Source organism: Equus asinus, chromosome 2 (genome assembly GCF_041296235.1).
Source record: "Equus asinus isolate D_3611 breed Donkey chromosome 2, EquAss-T2T_v2, whole genome shotgun sequence".
Taxonomy (NCBI): Eukaryota; Metazoa; Chordata; class Mammalia; order Perissodactyla; family Equidae; genus Equus; species Equus asinus.
The window spans coordinates 10,150,398-10,170,663 of NC_091791.1; the positions used below are offsets into that span (position 1 = coordinate 10,150,398).

The window sequence follows — 20,266 nt, forward strand, 5'->3', positions numbered from 1 at the left end:
GAGAAATCATTTCATTAGAAAACAGGACACACTTCACTTAGCAAGAATGAAATGGCATATTTTAAATATGGATATAATTTTTACAAATTGAGTGTGAAACAAATCTCCGTAGAAGCTGAAACAGAAAAATAGAAGCAAACTTCAGTGCAATGTGAGTTTCTCCCTCTCAGCACTATTGACATTTGGGGCTGGATCATTCTCTGCTGTGGGGGCTGTCTTGAGAATTGTAGGACACCAGACTCCACCCACTATATGACAGTGGCACCACACCCCCCTCGCCCAACTTGAGACAATCAAAAATGTCCCCAGATATGGCCAAATGTCCTGTGGGGAGGTACAATCACTCCCAGTTGAGAATCACTGGGGCAAATAACCAACTTTATGTCCTAAGAAAAAAACCCCAAATATCAATAAATCTAGATTTAAAAACATCAAAACTTGGAAGTCAGCAACTAAGCTCTGGCTCCGGGCAACACATTACACAGCTCCTTGATTTGTGTGCTCTGAAACTATAGTAGTAAGTTTATGTTGGAATGGTGACCTTGAGATTTCAGGGGATGTGGGTCATCACAGCTGCTTGGAATAAACACTTTCCAGAAGTGATGAAATGATACTCTGTGCCCCAAAACATTAGAACTGTGAATTTCATGGATTTGAAATATATGGTACGAAATCTTCCCACATTGCTTTCAATAAATAAATGAGTGTGGAATGAATGAGTGAATGATAAATACATTTTGCTCATAATACATAAGGACCTCTGATGTTAGTTTTATGTCCTCCCTATTCAAAAGGAATTTTAGCCATCAGGTAAAACTAATTTAATCCATCCCTCACTCCACTGCCAACTCACTTAAAATTTTTTTTAAAATTTGTTATTATTATTATTATTTTTTGAGGAAGATTAGCCCTGAGCTAACATCTGCTGACAATCCTCCTCTTTTTGCTGAGGAAGACTGGCCCTGAGCTAACATCCATACCCATCTCCCCCTACTTTATATGTGGGACCCCTGCCACAGCATGGCTTGACAAGCAGTGCGTAGGTCCACACCCGGGATCCAAACCGGCGAACCCTGGCCCGCCGAAGTGGAATGTGCAGAACATGTAGACTTAGCCACTGCGCCACGGGCCAGCCCCCAGCCCATTTTAAATTTGAAGGCAGCATTTAACCATTCAGATCCTCAACCGCTGTGGCCAACGAACACAGATGGAAAGCAGTGGCAGAGGTCCGGGACAGACTGCATGACGATGTCAGGAACAGAGAATGACCCAGATGCAATCCAGTGTAGAAAGATGAAACCAGGGTTAAATGTTATCAGGAAAAGTAATATTTTCATTAAAAAGTTACTCATTTATGTGTATATGAATATATATGTATATATACATATAAATATGCACTAAAAGAGGATGAATTCCTTTAAAAATGTGTGATGCTTGGAGAAAGAAGTAGGAAGTGCAATATGCATGATAAGAGGAATGAATGAACTGAGGCTGCCTAATCTGTAGAAGAAAAAGCTTGGTAGAAACATGATAGAAATTCTTGAAAGGAGGAGCAAACAGATGTATTTTGTGTAGCATCAGAGGAAAGAACGAAGATCGGAAAATGAGAGTGAAGAAAAGGTTTGGGTTCCTTTTCTTTTCTGTGTCCCAAATGGAGCTGGCTGAGAGTAGAGGGGTGAGATCTTCACATCTGGGTCACCCCAGCTGAGGCTCCCTTCATGGCCTGGTGTCAGGGATGTTCATGGGATATTCTCCAAATGCATAGGAGGTTGAGCTAAATGATTATAAGACTCTCTTAAGCTCAGATGACCAGACCAATTTTCATCTAAGAAGTGAAAGGATTTGTTACACAGTGCTGTAGGCTGAATATTGTGTCATCTCAAAATTCATGTGTTAAAACCTAACCCCCAGTATGATGGTATTAGGAGGTGGGTTCCTTTGGGAAGAGATTAGGTTATGAGAGCAGAGCCCTCACGATGGGATTAATGCTCTTATAAAAAGGGCTGAGAAAGCTCCCTTTTCCCTTCATCCATGTGAGATCATAGTGAAAAGATGGCCATCTGTGAACAGAAAGCAGGTCCCCACCAGATATTGAACCTGCTGGTGTATTGATCTTGGACTTTCCAGCCTCACAACTGTGAGAAATAAATTTCTGTTGTTTATTGAGCTACAGTTTATGATATTTTTGTTATAGCTGCCGAACAGACTAAGACACACAGAAAGGCCATCTCTTTGAGGAAAGCATGGCTTCCAATTGAATCTGGCCTTTGAAGTAGAGAAGGGAAAAGCTGCTTACTTCAGGCTTGGGATCATCAGTTTTATGTGGAACTTCTCAGCCACTTGTATGACCCAGACACACTCCACGTTGGTGGGGTAGTTTGCTGGATACCAAGGACTGGAGAAGGAGCCCGAGAGGCTTGAAATTACTCCCCCACAAGAGTTACTTCCTCCTGTAAAAGCAGACAAGAGACCTACGTTTGGCTTCTTCAGACATGCGCCTTGCATTTTCTCAATTTTCCCAGGTGTAGAATCCAGAATTCCACCAAGCTCAACAGCAAATCTCAAAATGGGAAGGAATCATGCTGGTATTAGATGTAGCCGTGCTTAACTGGCATGTGATTGTATCCCTGAGAGGGAACGAAGGAGGGGGAAAGATGTATGACTGGCAGGCAGGACTCTAAAATCGTAGGTGAGACTGGCAATGGGATTGGACATGTATGTAGCAGGTGTGGGGTGTCCAGCTGATGCTTCATTAATGCTCTCCCCAACTTCCTGTCATACAAACCAGCTCAATTCAGATGTAGATGATCCATCCACTTGTGAGGACTCCATCCCACCAATTCCTTCCCCTCGTGGCAGCTAGGACAGACAGACATCTATTCTGCTTTTACGAATTATCAAAGAGGTTCAGTCCTTGACAGGTCATACTTTCAATGAAAGAGAGTTACCTTGTGGCATAGGGGCCTGAGGAGTGGCAGCTGCAAAAGTCAAAACAGAAGAAAATCAGGAAAGAGCTTAACACCATAAAATCCCTTATACTTAAGTACAAATGAATAAGCCTGTGACTACTTTGAGTCTTAATACATGGAGTGGACACGCTCACTTCTTTTTTCTCCCTGATCTGGGATGCAGCCTCTCTCCTTCTTTCAGTGATTCACCAGAAAAATCACAGAGAAAACACAGTTACATGACTTGTTTTCTCTTATGTGCTAGGGTCCACTAACCCAAGGGCTGTCCTGAGGTTGATGAGTCTTGAGGCATCACCCACAGTAACACTACTGGGCTTATGAGCATGCCACTATGTCTGCAGAAATTTATCAAGTGCCAAAATGCAGGACAAAATCTGGAAAGCTAAGACCCGTGGTGGGAAAGGTAGGTTGGGCAGCACTCCATTGAAGTAAGACAGGGCTCAGAGGGGATCTCCAACATGTGTGAAGGTCCTTTCTTCCTCCTTTCGTGTGTCCTTTTGGCTTGGATTTCTGTGTAGCATATATTTCTATATTCTAGATGTATCCTTAGTCCCCACTGCATGGCAGGCCAAGGGCTGGGCAGGTCCAGAAAGCCTGCTCACTGGAAAGCTGGAACTTGTTTGAGTTTTACTCTCACTGTTTAGCGAGGAAGGAGTTTGAAGGAAATGGGTCAGATGCATATGAGAATTCCTTTATCCCCATTGTCTTTCTCCTCAGGCAGTGCTGCTGCAAGGTGAAGAGCTGTCCTTCTGAGTCCTTCTTCAGAAAGAGTGTTGGATAGCAGGAGAACAAACTTTTTCTAAACTAAAGTGTCTCAGAAGCATTTTTCCTGTGATAAAATGTTTGATATATAACATTTTTCTCAACGAATTAAACGCCAAAGGCCTTATTTTGTGTGTGTCCAGGCAGGTGTATAGTGTTCTATCACAAAGAGGTTTGCTTACAGTTGGATACTATTTAGACAAAAATGGTTCCATTCCCCTGCACCCCAACCCCGAATTCCATTTATTCCATGACCCGTTCTCTTTTCTAGTTAGCCATGCATTTCTGCCTCAGGAAAGGGATATTATATCAGAGAGAAAAAATAGAAAAGCTTCTGAGGTTTGAAACCCTAGGCTGCAAGAAGGCTTGGGCCCAGAGCTCTCTGAGGACCCAAAGCCATGCCCTCCCTCCTCCTGTCCCCAGGCTAGGAGAGAGTCCTCATTGGGCAAGAAGAGGAAAGGCCAGCAGGAATCAAAGGGAACTTCCCTGCTTGCCAGTCCCTGAGAAAGTGTTCTGTGGGCCCTGCCTCCTCTCCAGGGCTGCTGCATAATTTGTGTTTCTCAGTGCAAAATGAAAATGTGAGGTCTCAGCCAGTGGTGGGGAAATCAATCTCTTCCTCCCACAGGTCCACCTCACAACCCACACCACATGGGCAGCCTACAAGAGATGGCAACCTCCACCTAGGATGCCTGTGGGACCTGGATTGGAGAAGGTAAGAGGTCCCTACCAAGTGTGCTTCCAAATGCATCATGGCAGTGCCAGCCCATTGTAGAGACAGATGCTAGCCACCTTACCTGGCCCTGAAACACCACAAGGCTAACCTGATCTTGACCTTCCTCTTACCCAGGACCCCACTGAGGGCAGAGAGTGGCAGCAGTCACCAGTCAGGGTTGGAGAAGAGGCTGGGAGGGGCCCAGGGTGCTAGCGGGCAGGGCAGTGGCTGCTGAGAACCTGTCCTGGAGAGGCAGGCAGCTGCAGGAGGCAGGACCACACATGCCCTGATGTAGCTGGAATCTTGAGTCTAGGAGGTCACTGCCACACATCGACTTTGAGTAGATTACCAGGAGGAGGTCTACCCTTTCTCTACTCCTGCTGTGTTGGCTAAGCCAGGAGGCCCACAAAAAAGCCCCACATGGCTTCACTTCTCATCTCCAGTCTGCTCTTGACCCACTGGGAGAGTTTGGCATTCAGTGCACCTTTGTTTTCTTGCATGCTTTCACTTTCCAATCTACATTCCCGAGAGGCAAACCTTTCCACTTTCTCTCCTCTCCGTATTGACCCCCTTCTTAGCCACTGCGATGGAACCTGCCTCCTTCTTTCCCCTCCTGCCCTTCCTTGCTTTGCCATCCAGAGAGGAGAGTTTTGGATGTCATTTCATTTGGGAAATGTGGTTTTTAGCTCATTGTCCAAGTCACTGGTTCTTAACCTTGGCTGCATTTTGGAATCACACGGGAAGCTTTAAGTATGACTGATGACTGGGTATGACCCCAGAGATTCTGATGTGACTGGTCTGGGGTGCAGCCTGGGCATCAGGAATTTTAAGAGCTGTCTAGGTGATTCCAGCATGTAGGTCACTGTCCATCAGTGTCTAGGTCAGGACAGAGATTAGACTTCTTATTCACTTTGAAGAGATACTAGAAATTCATAGTGTTGGACCTACCTGGGGGAGCAGGGGTCACGTCTGGAGCCCAGTCTCCAGCATCTGTATGCATGAAAAAAGGGGCAAATTTAGGAAATCTAAATTAAGTTCTATGAAGACAAAGAAGTGGTGGTTTTCTAGTGCGGGCAGTTCTCAAGCAGGCAGGCTTCGTATCACACAAGAAAAAGAGCATGTTTAAATTCTAGAAAAGCAGTTTCAGACCTGGGAAAGTTTCAGAGAACAGGACCCACCAATTGTGTGTGTGTCTTCAGAAAGGAGTCAGGCCCTCAGGGTTCACTGTCAACCTGGCTGAAGGGACTCTCATCTGTCAGGCCACCGTCCTTAGCTTCCCTGGCTCTGTTCTGTGCATGCCCTCCATCCATCACTAAGAAGCTGCTGGCTGAAAGATCAGAGAGAAGCTGCCATAAAAGGAGAGGTTACCTGAGCAGATGACACCAGCATCCTCATGGTGGCCACAATTGTGGTCTGACCAGCCAGAGCTAGGGCACTGGCCAAGGTGGTTCTCGCTTCCTGAACACTGAATGTTGTCCAAAAGGATGTCTCCAGAGCCTGGGCCAAAGTGGCCCCTTCCAGGGGCAGCAATGGCCTGTCCACACCCCAGCTGTCGGCACACCACCTCAGCTTCTTTCAGGTCCCACAGGTCATCGCACACAGTGCCCCAGGTCCCCTGGTGGAGGACCTCTAGGCGTCCTGAGCACCGTCTGGAACCGCCCACCAGCCGCAGCTCTGGTGCATTTTCTAAATAGAGGAAGATTTTATTTTTGAGTTGGGGAAGTTTGAAATAGGAAGGATTTCTAGCTCCCACGTTTGTGGCTAAAGCAAATAAATGCAAGAGCAAAACCTTAAGGATGTCTTGATTCCATAATAGGTTAGAGTTAAGGGCTTAAGAGTGAGATAAAGGTGGGTTTAAACCCCAGTTCTACTGCTTCCTAGTTGTGCAACCTTTGACAAGTTACTTCATCTCCCTTGGCCTCAGTTTCCTCATCTGTAAAGTGGGGACTCTAAGCAGCCTGTATCTCAGAGGGCTGTGGTGAAGATTTGATGAGAATGTGAATATAAAGCACAGTGCTCAGCTCCCAGCACAGTATGGTTCCTGCAGATCTTGCCATGTGGTTCTCTGTGCCACAATTCTGGGTTCCTGGGGAAATGGGTTCCCAGTGGCTTTTATGGATATGTCTTGGATAAGTGCTTGGATAAGTGTAGATTTAATCCCCTGAGGGCATGTGGGCCACTAGAGTGTCTATGACTTCATAAAGCCCAATGGAGATGGCTATTTCGGGGCTGACAGGCTGTGGACAGCTGGAATTACCTGCTGTCTCCTGGAGACACCCTAGGGACAGCTTTCCTATACTGTATCCACAGGCTTTGCCACACTCGCCTTCTTTCTATTTCTCCAAAATGTCCAACTTTTTTCTCCCTGAGAGCCTTTGCATTTGCTATTCTGTCTGGAATGTCCCTTCATTGTCATTCATCACATGTCACCTCCTGAGCAAGGCCGTCCATTCCCACTCAATCCACAGCAGCACCTCATCCACCTCAGGCACTCTCTTCTATTCTACCTGCTCTGTATTCCCAGCCATTATCACTGCCCAAAACCATCTTGTTTATTTACTTGTTTCTGTGTCTTGATTCTCCCTCTCTCCCCCATGTCCACCCTACTATCAACTCCAGGAGACAAGGGCGCCATACAGCTTGCTGTGTCTCCACACTTATAACTGGGTCTGGCACATAGTAGGACCTCAGTAAATATTATTGGGTGAGTGAATGATGATCTTGAGTCAATTAATGGTCTGGATTTCTAATGCTGGACCTTACTTAGCCTCCCCAAGGCAAGATCTCAAACATGCCTTTCAGGGTCAAATATATAAGGAATTCCATTACTCAGAAACAAATACCCCCACCCCCTCACCTCAAACTGAAGCCAGAGACTTACTACCTGGTTTCCTTGGTGACCTGAAAGCTTCACTGGGGCTTCAGCAAGGGCCCCTGATTATCAGATGCCCTACAATCAGCAGGTAGTATGCTTGCTGGGTGCAAAATTGGACCTGGCTCTGGAATGACTGCCTACAGGGCCATGGCTGAAGGGGTCCCCAATCCTCTCATTGGGGTGAGTCTAGAGTCCAATGCATGCAAGGTATTAAGTGGGCCGGCCGGTAGAGGAAAGTGGATTCTTTAGGAAAGTTTGGCTTCTAGATTTCAGCACTCTGGACAGTTCCCAACGGAGGGTAACGACAAAGGAGCTATGGAGAGGAGCAGCCTGCCCGTTTACGTACAGGCTGCAAATCACTGCCTTATTTCAATCGTCCACGTGGGCTTCTTAGTGGGAAAATCTAGCAGCCATGAAGCAGGGCTTATGGGGCCAAGCGTGGGGGGATTTTAAAACTGAATCCCAGGCCTCTGCTAATAAGGGGGTCCCTCAAATTAGAAACTGTTCTGTCTTTTAAAGACCAAAAACCTACTGGAAGCTTCCTACCTGACTCTCTTTCACCCTGTGGAATCGCATTGAATAGAGCATAAAAGCCAGTATTGGTGATCATAGAGTCACTTCGAAACACCACTGTCATGATGTCTGAAGAGGAGAAAAACATCACAACTGCTGACGCACAGAACTTCCCCATGGAGAGCGAGGCAATCCTGGGGCCATCAAAGATTTCAACTGAGTCATACGGGCATCCAAGGACATCTTCCAGTCTGGGGGAATCAAAGTGAAGGGTCAGCAGCAGGTTAGAATTTCCTAGATCCTAAAGCTTAGAAAGTATGGCAATCATAGAATTGAGTATTTGGATTATATTTTAAATTGTATATTAATATATAAAATATCAATTAATTTTTTTAGATGCCTTATTATTGAAACTCTTATCTTCTTTTCCAGGGGAATATATGAGGCTTATTGTTATAACAGTAAGAGAAACTTTAAAATCATAATGGTTTTGGCCAATCACAACCTATATGGAACATTAGAAAATGCTAATGTACACTTCAAATAAATTCTTAACAGTCAAATCACCTCAATGATCAGCATGTAATCAACATCACAGGCAGATTTCCTACCTCTATATTTGACAACATTTCCCTACCCAAATTTTTGGGGAGAAAAAACTTGATTTTAAAATAAAAATAATGTCACATATAGGAGAGTATTTGCCCTTTGGCAGTTATTCACAAGGAATGTGTATGAGGAGAATTTGAAGGAATAGACAACTGACAACACAATAGACTTTGGAGGTGTGGGTTCAAGTTTCTCACTTTTGTGGGCTATCTGTGTCCTTATGGTTTTTGTCAACAAAGATAACATATTTCTAAAATATTCTTTGGCATAGGGCATGTCTGACTCCACGGACAATGCATTCCATGCATGCTAAAGGTAGATTTTCATAGCATTTCACAGTATTGCTGTGTTTGTACCATGCTGTGTGTCATATCCAAAAAGAAGAAGGGCTTTGCGTAGACTCTGCTTACAGAATTAAGTATGGGTGAAGAGCTGGGTCTTTAAAAGACGTAAACATAAGATAGACCTAGGAGAGCTAGCCTTTGGCAAGTTAGTCGACTTCTTTGAGTCTTGATTTCCTCATTTCTAATGGGGATGACAAGGACATCTATCTTAGGGCTGTAGTGACACTGGAATATGACAAAGCATACAAAGGGCAGTCCTGAGCCTGGGCACACTGCAGCACTAAAAAATGTCAGCTGTTATTTTATGCCATGGAGATAAAAAAAGGCAGTGACTTTGGAAAATCTATTCTCATCATGTCAAATATGAGGCAATGGCTCTATGGTCTCCTTTGACTTTGAGGCAACATTTAGAAGATGCAGGGCCCAAGGCTGGAGTAATTGGCTAATGTGTATGCGTGGAAAGCCTTTTGGTATTTGTTTAAAATTTAAATAAAGGAAAAAGAAAGTCTAAGAGGGTAAATATTGGTACCTAGTGTACAACAAGGGCAAAGTTGGTAAGGAGGATTTTTGTGATATTTTTAGAAAAAAATCAAAAGAAAAATGACCAAAATAAGGCTAAGTCAAATATGTCAATAAGCCAGTCATTGAATTTTTCAAGCTAGAAGTAACTCATTGGATAGCACTACAAAATTAACCTGAGCTTCAACTTGGAAAGAATTTTGTGTTCTTTGGTTTTACCCCTAAATGTTTCCCACTAAAAGAAGTATCTTTATTATGATTTCACAAACCAATATTCTTATTTAGACAGAAACTTCTCTTAAAAACTTGTTTTCTTACTTCAAACTTGGGATCATGAGTTCTATGCGGAATTTTTTATCCACATGGATCTCCCAAACACACTGGATGTCTGTTGGGTAATTTTCTGGATACAGCGGACTGGAAAATGAGCCGGAGAGACTAGAAATGACCCCTCCACAAGAGTTACTTCCTCCTAAACAACAGGAAAAAGGATGTCAGGATGTGTCCGCATGGTGTCACTGTGTGATCCCAGTGATGACCAGCTCACTCCTAGTGGCCTGGTGGAGTCAGGCAGCAGTCCCCATGGGTGGGTACACAGGGCTGTCTGAATAGATCTTTAGCTTAAATGTCTCCTGGGAAGGAGAGTCCATTCAATCTAATTCTGATGGGTCAAAAAGTACTAATGTGCGAGAGTTCCCTGCCTTTCCCTCTCTCCCTACCATCTGATAAAGAAAATATTGTATTTGTCCTGTCTACTTACCATTTCCTCCCTCTTTCTAAAGTGGAAGGATTCTTGCCTGCTGGGCGAGAGGCAGAGTAGATCTACATGAGAGATCAGGCAGGAGAGCCGGAGAGACAGAAGCTGTACGTGCCGGCGGAAGAGGCGAGTCTGAAGAGGTTTGGGAACAAGAGGTTCTAGAACAACTCTGGGGTCTGACGAATTGGAGCAAAGGGAAAGGGGACGCTGGGAACTGTTCTGGAGGTCATGACTGGGACTTCCCTTTAAGTACTTTTTCATCACTTTTTCTGGGTAGATTGTGTTTCCTTTAACTCAGTATCTACTGAGATTGGAATTTACAGATTTTTGTATCTGTAAGAGTAAAACACATGAAGTCTAATTCTTCCATATGAGTTGTCATATTAATATAAATAGATATACATTTACACACAGACATATATATTTAAAGCAGCATGCTACACAAAAAAGCAGAAAACTTAGAGGATTATTTTAGAGGAAATTTGAAAACACAATATGCTTTGTTGATCTTGTCACTAAATTATGAAGTTGCTTAATTTTCTTCTTTCTGTTCTCCCCTGACCAACTTGTAATCCTCCGAGAATCCCACAGATTCCTGGTCATTCCTGTGACGGATGGTGGGAAGTGGTGAAGTGCCCAGTCATCCCATTGCTCTATTGTTGATTGCGTTTTAAGGTTACAATAACTGGACCGGGTCACACTGACACCGAAACCCCAGGGAGTCGGAATTCCTGAAAACTCTACATGTGGCAGGGGATGATGGACTGGTGCCCATCCTGGTGTCCACTATTGGACCGTACCCAGAGAAGGCAGGCTGAGTATGGCCAGATGGACTGCCACACTCTCTTCAAGTCTCTTGTCACTCTCCTGTCTACTCAGCCCTGGGCAGATCCACATGCTCCCTTCCCAGCCTGCTCCTTTGGTTAAAAAAGTGATTATTTACAGGCATTAGAAATACAAGTGCCATGCCCATTGGCAGTGCTGTGGTGAGGACTGAGGGGCTCCTCTGACTGAGCCCCTGACTGCCCTGGCCTTCTCACAGAAGGAGTCGTGACAGGACTGGCATGGGCAGCAGAGAAGCAGCTTCACACCCACGCTGTGCCACTCCCTTTGTGCCACATCCTGGGCACACCGCCCAACATCTACTATGATGGTTCTCTTGCATGGAGTTACCATTTTGATTTAAAACAAGTGACTACCTGTTATATGATCCTGAAAAGCTGTAGAAAGACCTAGAAGGGAAAAAAAACGGGAGATAACGATGACATACAGGGGAAAAATACTTAGTCTTGCCTACAAGTTAGTGAAATGAACAGGGTTTTCTTAGAAATGTCAATGTACTTAGTGTGAACTGATAAAAGTCTGAAGGTGCTCAGTGAATATTCTCGACAGTCCTGTGGCAGATTAAAGAAGGCCACAAATTCTTGGATGTGCCTCCTGTCACGAGGTGGGGTCTAGGTCCCTTCCCTTGACCCTGCGTGAGCTCTGTGACCGCTTTGATCAACAGAATATGGTGGAAGTGACACTGTGCCTTAAGAGATGCAGCTTCCACTTCCTGTCACTGGTTTGCTAGTGGCACCCTGAGCCACCTTGTAAGAAGTCTGACTCTCCTGCTGGAGAGACCATGTGAAGAGGCCCTGAGAGCCCCTGCAAAGAATGAGGGCCCTGGCTGAGCCCATCCTTCCAACTGTCCCCGCCAAGGCTCTAGGCATATGAGTGCAGTTGTTCTGCACTCTCCAGACCAGCCACTAGGTGAACACCACTGACTGACCCTGGTCAGTCCTATGTGGAGCAGAAGAATCTCTGAGCAGAGCCCTCCCTAAATTCCCGACTCACAAAACCGTGACATATAACTAAATGGTTGTTGTTTTAAACCACTACATTTTAGAGTAGCAATAGGTAACCAGAATGGCTCCTTTCACTCAACGTGGTCTTCCTCATTTCCCAATCATCCATGTAATTTTCAGCTTAGCTGAGTTACATAAAATGAGAAAACAATAGATGAGCCTTCATTTGAATATCCACTGCCCTGGACCCCAACCATGGCCCTTTAACTTTAGACAGCACTGCCCCCTCACTCATCCCCCAACACGTAAAGCTAGCCTTTCCCCAGAAATGTCCAGAAGATATCAAGTTCTTCTCCAGGCAATTGTCTGAGAGAGACTTCTGCCAATGACTTGTGACTTCTGGGTGTTGTCTGAGGCTGTGTGAGGACAGCCATGTGCATTCAAAAGCAAAGTGGCCAAGAGCATCAACAGCTTGGATTCAAACCCACTGGCCAGCCCTGGGTACATTACTAGCTTTCTAAGTCTCAGTTTACCTCTCTGGAAAAGTACTTGCCTCAAGGGGTTATTGTAGGGATTAAATGAGTTATCTACACCAAGGGCTCAGAACAGTGCCTGATTCTTGGCATTTATATGTATTTGATGCTAGTATTACTATCATTATTATTGTTAGAAAGTTGCCTGGACTATAAAAAATATGGACATACCTGGAGGTATGGGAGGAGGCAGGCCTTCTGCATCTGAATTATAAAGAAAAGCAATAGGTCACTATCTTTAGTGAATCCAAAGTTGGGAGGAGGTAGGGTAACAGAGTGTGAATGGGGGATGAAAGGGAGAAGACCACGGCCTTTCTGGACACGGAACCCAGAGCACCAGAACTGCCTCCTGGGCAACTCCAGCCCTCCTCTGGCTGAGTCCTTGGCCTCAGGGGGCAGGGCAACTGCCCCCCAACAGGGTCAACTGCCCCACAACAGCCAGGGCTGGATTACCCGTGGCCACTCTTATGCTGAATCTCCTGGACCACTTGTTGAAAGGCAGATCCCAGAGCCCTTCCCCAAATCTAGTTAGTCATAATCTCTGAGTGCGGGGCCCTGGACTCTGTACTGCAATGCCCCAGGGGGTATTGGTGCACACTAACATTCAAGACCTCTCGTGTACAACCTGGAGTTGCCCATGGCAGGGCATGTGCCTGAGCACAGAGCCTGGTGCAGAGTAGATGCTCAAGGATTGTTTGATGAAAGAATGAAGAGATGAATGGATGGATAAAACTTCCATCTGGGATGCATAGTTTCAAAATGTCTTCAACCGCAACATGAGAAATTATTGCCTGAGAGGGGAGAAAATACCTGAGCAGATGACGCCAGCATCCTCGTGGTGGCCGCAGTTGTGTTCTGACCAGCCTGAGTGGGCACACTGGCCCAGGTAGCGCTCCACCCCAGAGCACTGGAGGTTGTCCAGGAAGATGTCTCCAGAGCCTGGGCCAAAGTAGGCCTTCCCAAGGGCGGACACGGCCCGACCGCACCCCAGCTGTCGGCACACGACCTCAGCTTCATTCAGGTCCCACAGGTCATCGCACACGGTGCCCCAGGCCCCATGGTGGAGGACCTCCACACGTCCTGAGCATTGATCTGAGCTGCCCACCAGCCGCAGCTCTGGCCAGTTTCCTGCACATAGAGATGGGGTATGTGAGTCCCCACGAGACCTACCTGGGGTCCACCAGCATCAGATCTCAGAGGCCAGCAGGTCTATGGGGATGGGGGGGCCATGCCCTGTCTTGAGCCTTGGGGCCTGTCCCTCACATTTCCCATGTGTTCCTGAGCTGCAGATTGTGGGGTCTTCAGCCAGTTCAATTTCACTTCAACAGCATTTACTTGTTGCCTTCCCTGTTAGGCATTTATGACGCATCTGTCAATCAAGAGATCCAGATCCTGCCCTCAGGGAGCCTAAAGTCTATTAGTCCAATGTAGAGTCCAATGTACAGTGCACTATTCCACATGATAAATGTCATGAAGGGGAAGAACAGGACGTTCTGAAGACTAGCAGAGAACAGGGGCCTGGGAAGGCTTCTCTTAAAACAGTGAGAAGGAGCTGGTGAGGGGAGGAGCTGGGGAAAGGCCTTTGAGTCAGAAGACAAAGAATGTACAAAAAGATCCTGAAATGCCACTTCACTCCTGCATGTATCGCTAACACACACACAGCCATCATTACACATAGGAAAATCAAAAGTAACAATTCCAAATGAGACTTTTGAATGGCATTTCAATAGTATGAAAATCTTTGCAGATTAGACAGAGTGAACTTAGAGCTGGAAGAATAAATAGCTCAAGGAAAAATCAAGAACAGCTGATATTTAAGTTCCATCAAAAAAAGTGTCACCTACCCGGACTGTTAATAAGTGACTCGTCAGCATCTGTTTATATAGAAAATAAACATGTCAGTCTTTTCCCAAAATCCTGACTTAAATAACTAAGACAAAGATTTTAACTGCATCTTTATAAGTGTTCATTAATCTGGTATGGGAAAAGTCAGTCCCTTCAAACAACATGGTACTGGGAGATCTAGATTCATCTATGGAATGAATTCATCCAGAATTTGGGATGTGACTTAAACTATGATTTTGCAGCAGATGAGTTTCACTTCGGGGGCACCTTGGATTTACATGATCATCCTCCAGAATATCGAAATTTGGGAATAAGGTGCAGCCATGAGGCTGTAACTAGGCTGGACATGCTGTGTGTAACAAGACGCTACAAAGCAAACAGATGGACAAATGAATGCACAATGAACAAGATGATACTTTTAAACATGTGCCTCAAATTAAGAATCACAGGTAGCAGGTGCTGGGGTACAATGGAGCTGCCTCTCCCGCGGGCACCTCTACGTAACAAGCGCCACTTCGAGTTGGAGTTGCTGATTCAAGTCACACCGGGCATTACAGCTGAGAGTTTATCAAAAGGCATCTCATTACCGCAAAGGTTATTAATAGACATTCCAGAGGTGACTAACTTACTCCCAGCTTATCGTTTACATTTGAGTAAATCCAAAGTATTCTAAAAAATTGTCACAAGGCAATTAAAACTAGCCATTTTAATTCACTGGTTTCCTTGGTGTTGTGATTGAGTGAGGAAGATGGTCGTAAAAATTACGAAATAGGCAGCCCCTTTGTCAGGTGCTGTGCGAGTGCTTTACAAAAGACAGCTTGAATCCTTCCGGCAATCCTGCGAGAAAGCAATTAGCTCCTAATTTTACAGATGAAGAAACGGAGGCTCCGACAGTTTACGTGCTGCCCAAATGCAGCCTGAGTGTCAGCAGTGGCCCTGAGATCTCGGGGCTGCCCAGCTCCGAGTCTCTCTAGCTTTACGACATCCGCTGCCTCTTTGAATGAGAGACCTTTGGATAAACTCCTTAAAAATTCCCATAAGGAAACGTGTCCTTTACGTATGTCTGCATTCAGTAAAGCACACATACCTTTGGTAATTCTTTCTACCAAATTAGAAAATTAGAAAGTTTTATTCTGGGAGGCCAGCAGTTAAAATCTTATATATTTAATCAAGTTAGAAGAGAGAAAGCAAAACTCAAAGGCTACATGTTTGAGGGTCCTGTCTGCGTGGCTGATTCTGAGTTCTAGCAGGGGGTCTTGAAGCACTTTGAGACTGACAGTGATTGTCTGAAAGAGAAGAGGGTACCTGAGCAGATAACACCGGCATCCTCGTGGTGGCCGCAGTTGTGTTCTGACCAGCCTGAGTGGGCACACTGGCCCAGGTAGCGCTCCACCCCAGAGCACTGGAGGTTGTCCAGGAAGATGTCTCCAGAGCCTGGGCCAAAGTAGGCCTTCCCAAGGGCGGACACGGCCCGACCGCACCCCAGCTGTCGGCACACGACCTCAGCTTCATTCAGGTCCCACAGGTCATCGCACACGGTGCCCCAGGCGCCCTGGTGGAGGACCTCCACACGTCCTGAGCACTGACTTGAGCTGCCCACCAGCTGCAGCTCCGGCCAGTCCCCTGCAGACAGACACTTGGTGACTGTTGCCCTCTGGGGATGCTGCACATTTCCCGAGCTGGTTGAGCTCCCCACCCCACACTACTACTGGGCGTGGAGATCTTGGTAAAAGAGTCAGTCAGCTCGTCAACCTCCTAGTCAAAAGTTGAGAAGTCATTAAGATTGTCAAAATAACATTTAGCCTAAAATGTCTGTTAACTGAGTATTGCACAAGAGGTATATCCTAATCTGTTTTGGTTCAATGCCAAAAAACACTACAAATAATTTGCACGGTGATTTGTGATTTTGTGCAGTGCATTCGTGTGCATTTGTGTTCACTTCACCTTTACAACAACCCAGGAAGGGAAACAAAAGAGAATCGGTATTCCTATTTTATCTACGAGGAAAATGAAAGTTGGAGAAGCAAGTGATCCACCCTAAACCCCACATCTGGTAAATAGCAGATCTAAACTCGGGTCTCCTGACTCCAAAGCTCACTGTTTTCCTTTTTTTCTCTGCTCTTCTCTCTCACTGCCTCTGTAATGGCTCTGACACTTGGCTCACTTTGAAAAAGGCTACTAGTGATGCGGATGTGACATTAACTGTGGTCAGGGCTGGCCATATAAAGGAAAGATAGGACCCGGCTACAAGGCACCTGTATGCTGCTCAGGGTTTGATGACTCTGAAAGACTCCAGAAAAATGCGCTTTGCTCACCCCAGGATGCTAGGCACCAATAGCTTTGAGTGGCCCTGAGAAGTCTGGATAGAGTCCACTGGACTCTTTCCAGATAGATGATCCACTCGCAGTTGGTCTAGTTTCTGCCCGTGAAGCAGGTACAAATATAGATACACGTGCAGGTACAAAGAGGAAAGGACACCTGGGGACGAATGGGCGTAGTCCGGGGCTTACCTGGTCTTGCTGTTACCAGCTTGGGTGGTGATGTCGGGATTGCTGTGGATACAAGACACCCTTAAATAAAAAGGGGGCACTCGGGCGAGTCAAGATAGCACCATTCTGAGATCAGTCTCGGCTAAAAAGCCAAAATTCTGGCGGATTCATTCTCCTGTCATCTTGATGCTAAGTGATCTTCCACATCAAACTCTTTTTGCATGTGAGTTGCTGTTTCTCAGCTGTGTGGGATCCAACAGAAATAACATTCCCTCTTTTGCCCAGTCATTGGAACATAATATAACGACACCTAAATTGTGCCATTCTATGCTGACGTGTGTTCACAGTCAGTGTCCTTCAGGAGAAGACAGCTGTTTCTTCTGTAGGCTTCTGCTTTTAGTGTAACTGTTGTTAACTTTCCTTGAATGTAGAGTCTGACTAAGGGTGTTTCATTGTCTTGATAAAAACAAAGAATTAGGAAATCAAATTGACAACTATCAATAGACAGTGACCTAATCCTTGATATGTGTAACTTGGTTCCAGTGTGAATGGGCATCATACTTGTGCAAACAGTGTAAGGGCAGAATCTCTTAGCTATTGTGGGTTTATACAGGAAATTTGGAAGCACATATGAGAGAGATCAGGCTATGAGGTAACAGCACCAGGAGTGGGGACAGAGGAAGAAACATGAAGGAGGAATGAAGACGAAATAGCAACAGTAAACATGACTCACTGATTAGATTCGGGGTCCGTGAAACTGCCTCTGCAAACACAAGGAAACCATCATCGACAACAGTTTAACCACAATTATAGTGACTTTCCCCGGTCCGCTCTGTGACCTAGAGCATCTCCTCTGTGTTTTACAGCATGTTTCCCAAGCTTGCTCAATGAGTCACCCCTGTGCTTGCTAAAAGTCCAGGAGACTCTTCTGAACAGCATTTTGGACAGGTGGATGCTGGAAGAACAGTCCATGAGCTCAGCCTCTTTTCTCTTAGTGGTAAATAGTGTAGGATCCATCACTGGGTGACCTCGGGACAATTACTGAACCTCTCAAGCCTCAGTTTCCTCGTCCTCCTACAGTTTTCTGTAAAAGGGGAAGAACCACGGGTTTGCATGAGGATCAAAGAGATAACAAATGGGGGCTGGCCCCATGGCCAAGTGGTTAAGTTCATGCGATCCGCTGCGGTGGCCTAGGCTTTCAGCGGTGCGCATCCTGGACGTGGACACGGCACCACTCATCAAGCCATGCTGAAGCCGTGTCCCATGTGCCACAACTAGAAGGACCCACAACTAAAAATACACAATTATGTACCAGGGGGCTTTGGGGAGAAAATAAAATCTTTAAAAAAAAAAAAAAAAAGAGAGATAGCAAATGAAAAGTGGTTAAAATGTTGCCTGGCATAAAATAGGCATTCGGTAAATGTTAGCTGTTATCTTGATCACTGCTGTTGTCATTACCCAACCTCGAGTACACGCGTTTCCTGAGCAGTACTTGGCTTAGCTTCTGCCTGCCTTCTCACCACACGCCTCACCCATCCCCTCTCTGTGCCCACGCTGCTCTCTCACCAGCTGTACCCTCTCCCTGTTTCTCTACCCACAGCCCATCTAGATTTAAAGACAAATCTAAGGCTGTTTTCTTCTATGTCTTCCTTAATACGTGCAGCCTACATTGCTTTCTCTTTCCTATCTTCTGCTGAGATGCATCTCTGTGTTAATTTAGTATATTCTAGTATATTCTATTTGTTTGCCTTAATTTATTGTATTCTATTTGTCCTCTAATTGCTTCATATGTGTTCGTCATGAACTCCCTCTAGGTTGTCGCGAGCCCCTCTTAGGCTGGGACCACACCTTCTTCTTCTATAGGTCCTAAAACACTCACCTGGTACTAGACTCGGAATACCTTCAGAAATGGCCTGACTGTGATGACGTGTTTACGTGAAACTAAGCAGCCCATGATGAAGCTGCCAATTATGGAGCATTTATGATGAGCCATCACTGTGGTAAGTGCTTTGCTTGCATCGTTTCAGGGAACTCTCACAACAAACCTAGGAAGTGAGGTTCTCTTATTATCCCCATTGTACAGGGAAGGGACTGAGGCATGGAGAGGTCAAATCTCTTATTCAAGGTCCTGGAGTAAGTGACAGGACTATAACTGTCCCCAGGCAGACAGTCCAGCTCCAGAGTTCCTGCTTGTACCACCATTCTTACCTTTGGTTGCAGAATAATAATAAGCAACGAAGTTTTTTCCTATAGTGTTGAAGCTTCGGAAGTACACGAGGGTCATTGAGCTGGAGGAGGACGCGTAGGTGAGGTAGGAACCAGAGCAGGTCTTCCCCAGGGACTTTGCCGAGGATGGAGGGCCGTCCAGGATTTCAAAATATTCGTTGGAGCAGTTGAGGCTGGGGAAGCAAACACCGATGGATGCCTCTTAGTCTCCTCATCAGCAGATCTTAGAGATGTGCTGTGAGCAGACCCTTTATTTTGTTACTATAAAGAGGCTGGGGACAGATTAGAAGCCTGTCAGCCATTCAAACATAGTATGGATTCCTTTCACCCTGCTTTTTCTCTCCATTGCCGTAAGGGGATGGGATTTTAACTGGAAGAGGGAAGAGGAGGCTGAAGCCCTAGGTGTACCCCTGCTGAGGCCTCCAGCAGCTTCAGACTGCATGGTACTTCAAAGCCTAAGGCCAAGGGCAGGGCCAGGTAAATCAAGGCAATTGATCGAGGGTCCAGAAGAGGGAAGAGGCTGCTCGGCCTGCCAGAAGGACATGGCTCCAGGTTCCAAACAACCTGTTGACCAGCTTTGGGCAGCCGGATTGCCCAGAGGGAAGTGCACTACCAAATCTGCTCAGCTTGGCTTGTGGAAGTCGTCTGATGTTATTGGCTGTTGTTCTTCACTGTAAAGTTTCGTCCAGATGCCACGAGTGCTAAAATCAGAAAACCACTTCCTTGCCTCAGCCCAATGGGCCATCCATTCTGAGTCATAATTTGATTAAGCAAAATTCAGAAGTGATAAATAACTTTAGTTGTTTCCGAGGATTAATTTCCATAAGACATTCATCTATGAGTGACATCAATCTGGATTACTTATAATATTAAAACCTAAAATTTCCTGATTCATTAGGTCTGGGGGTTCCCTGGAATCTGCATCTTTACCCAACAGGATGAAATACACACATTCTCTCCCTCTTTCTCTCTCTTTCACATCCACACACACATCTATCCAAACCATATGAGGTGAATTTCATTTCAATTAAAAATTTGTGGAAGCACACAAAAATCAATTGTATTTCTACATAATAGCAACAAACGTGGAAACCGAGATTAAAACCACAGTATCACTTACAATCACTCCAAAAGAAGTGAAATACCTACACATAAATCTAACAAAACACGTACAAAATTTGTACACTGAAAATTACAAACAGCTAAGGTCAGAAATGCCAAATGCTGGCTAGGATATGGAGAAACTGAATCTCTCATGTGTTGCTGGTGGGAATGTAAAATGGTAGTCATTATGGAAAAAGTTTGTCATATTCTTACAAAGCTAAA

The 20,266-nt window shown here is 45.4% G+C and overlaps 1 protein-coding gene across 7 annotated transcripts in view; it reads right to left on the reverse strand.

Moving 5' to 3' along the window:
• The window catches only part of LOC106826678 (scavenger receptor cysteine-rich domain-containing protein DMBT1-like), a 117,305-nt gene that overhangs the window by 38,158 nt on the left and 58,881 nt on the right, over positions 1-20,266 (reverse strand). For all 7 annotated transcript variants that reach the window (XM_070481547.1, XM_070481551.1, XM_070481544.1 and 4 more), the window contains exons 24-37: positions 18,923-19,113; positions 17,448-17,477; positions 16,736-16,777; positions 15,531-15,848; positions 14,225-14,254; positions 13,191-13,508; positions 12,552-12,584; positions 11,260-11,292; positions 9,622-9,775; positions 7,865-8,082; positions 5,812-6,129; positions 5,392-5,433; positions 2,949-2,978; positions 2,297-2,450 (exon numbers count right to left, since the gene is read on the reverse strand). In XM_070481547.1, coding sequence (XP_070337648.1) covers positions 2,297-2,450; positions 2,949-2,978; positions 5,392-5,433; positions 5,812-6,129; positions 7,865-8,082; positions 9,622-9,775; positions 11,260-11,292; positions 12,552-12,584; positions 13,191-13,508; positions 14,225-14,254; positions 15,531-15,848; positions 16,736-16,777; positions 17,448-17,477; positions 18,923-19,113 — 1,911 coding nt within the window. The remainder of the gene's footprint in view (positions 1-2,296; positions 2,451-2,948; positions 2,979-5,391; positions 5,434-5,811; positions 6,130-7,864; positions 8,083-9,621; positions 9,776-11,259; positions 11,293-12,551; positions 12,585-13,190; positions 13,509-14,224; positions 14,255-15,530; positions 15,849-16,735; positions 16,778-17,447; positions 17,478-18,922; positions 19,114-20,266) is intronic.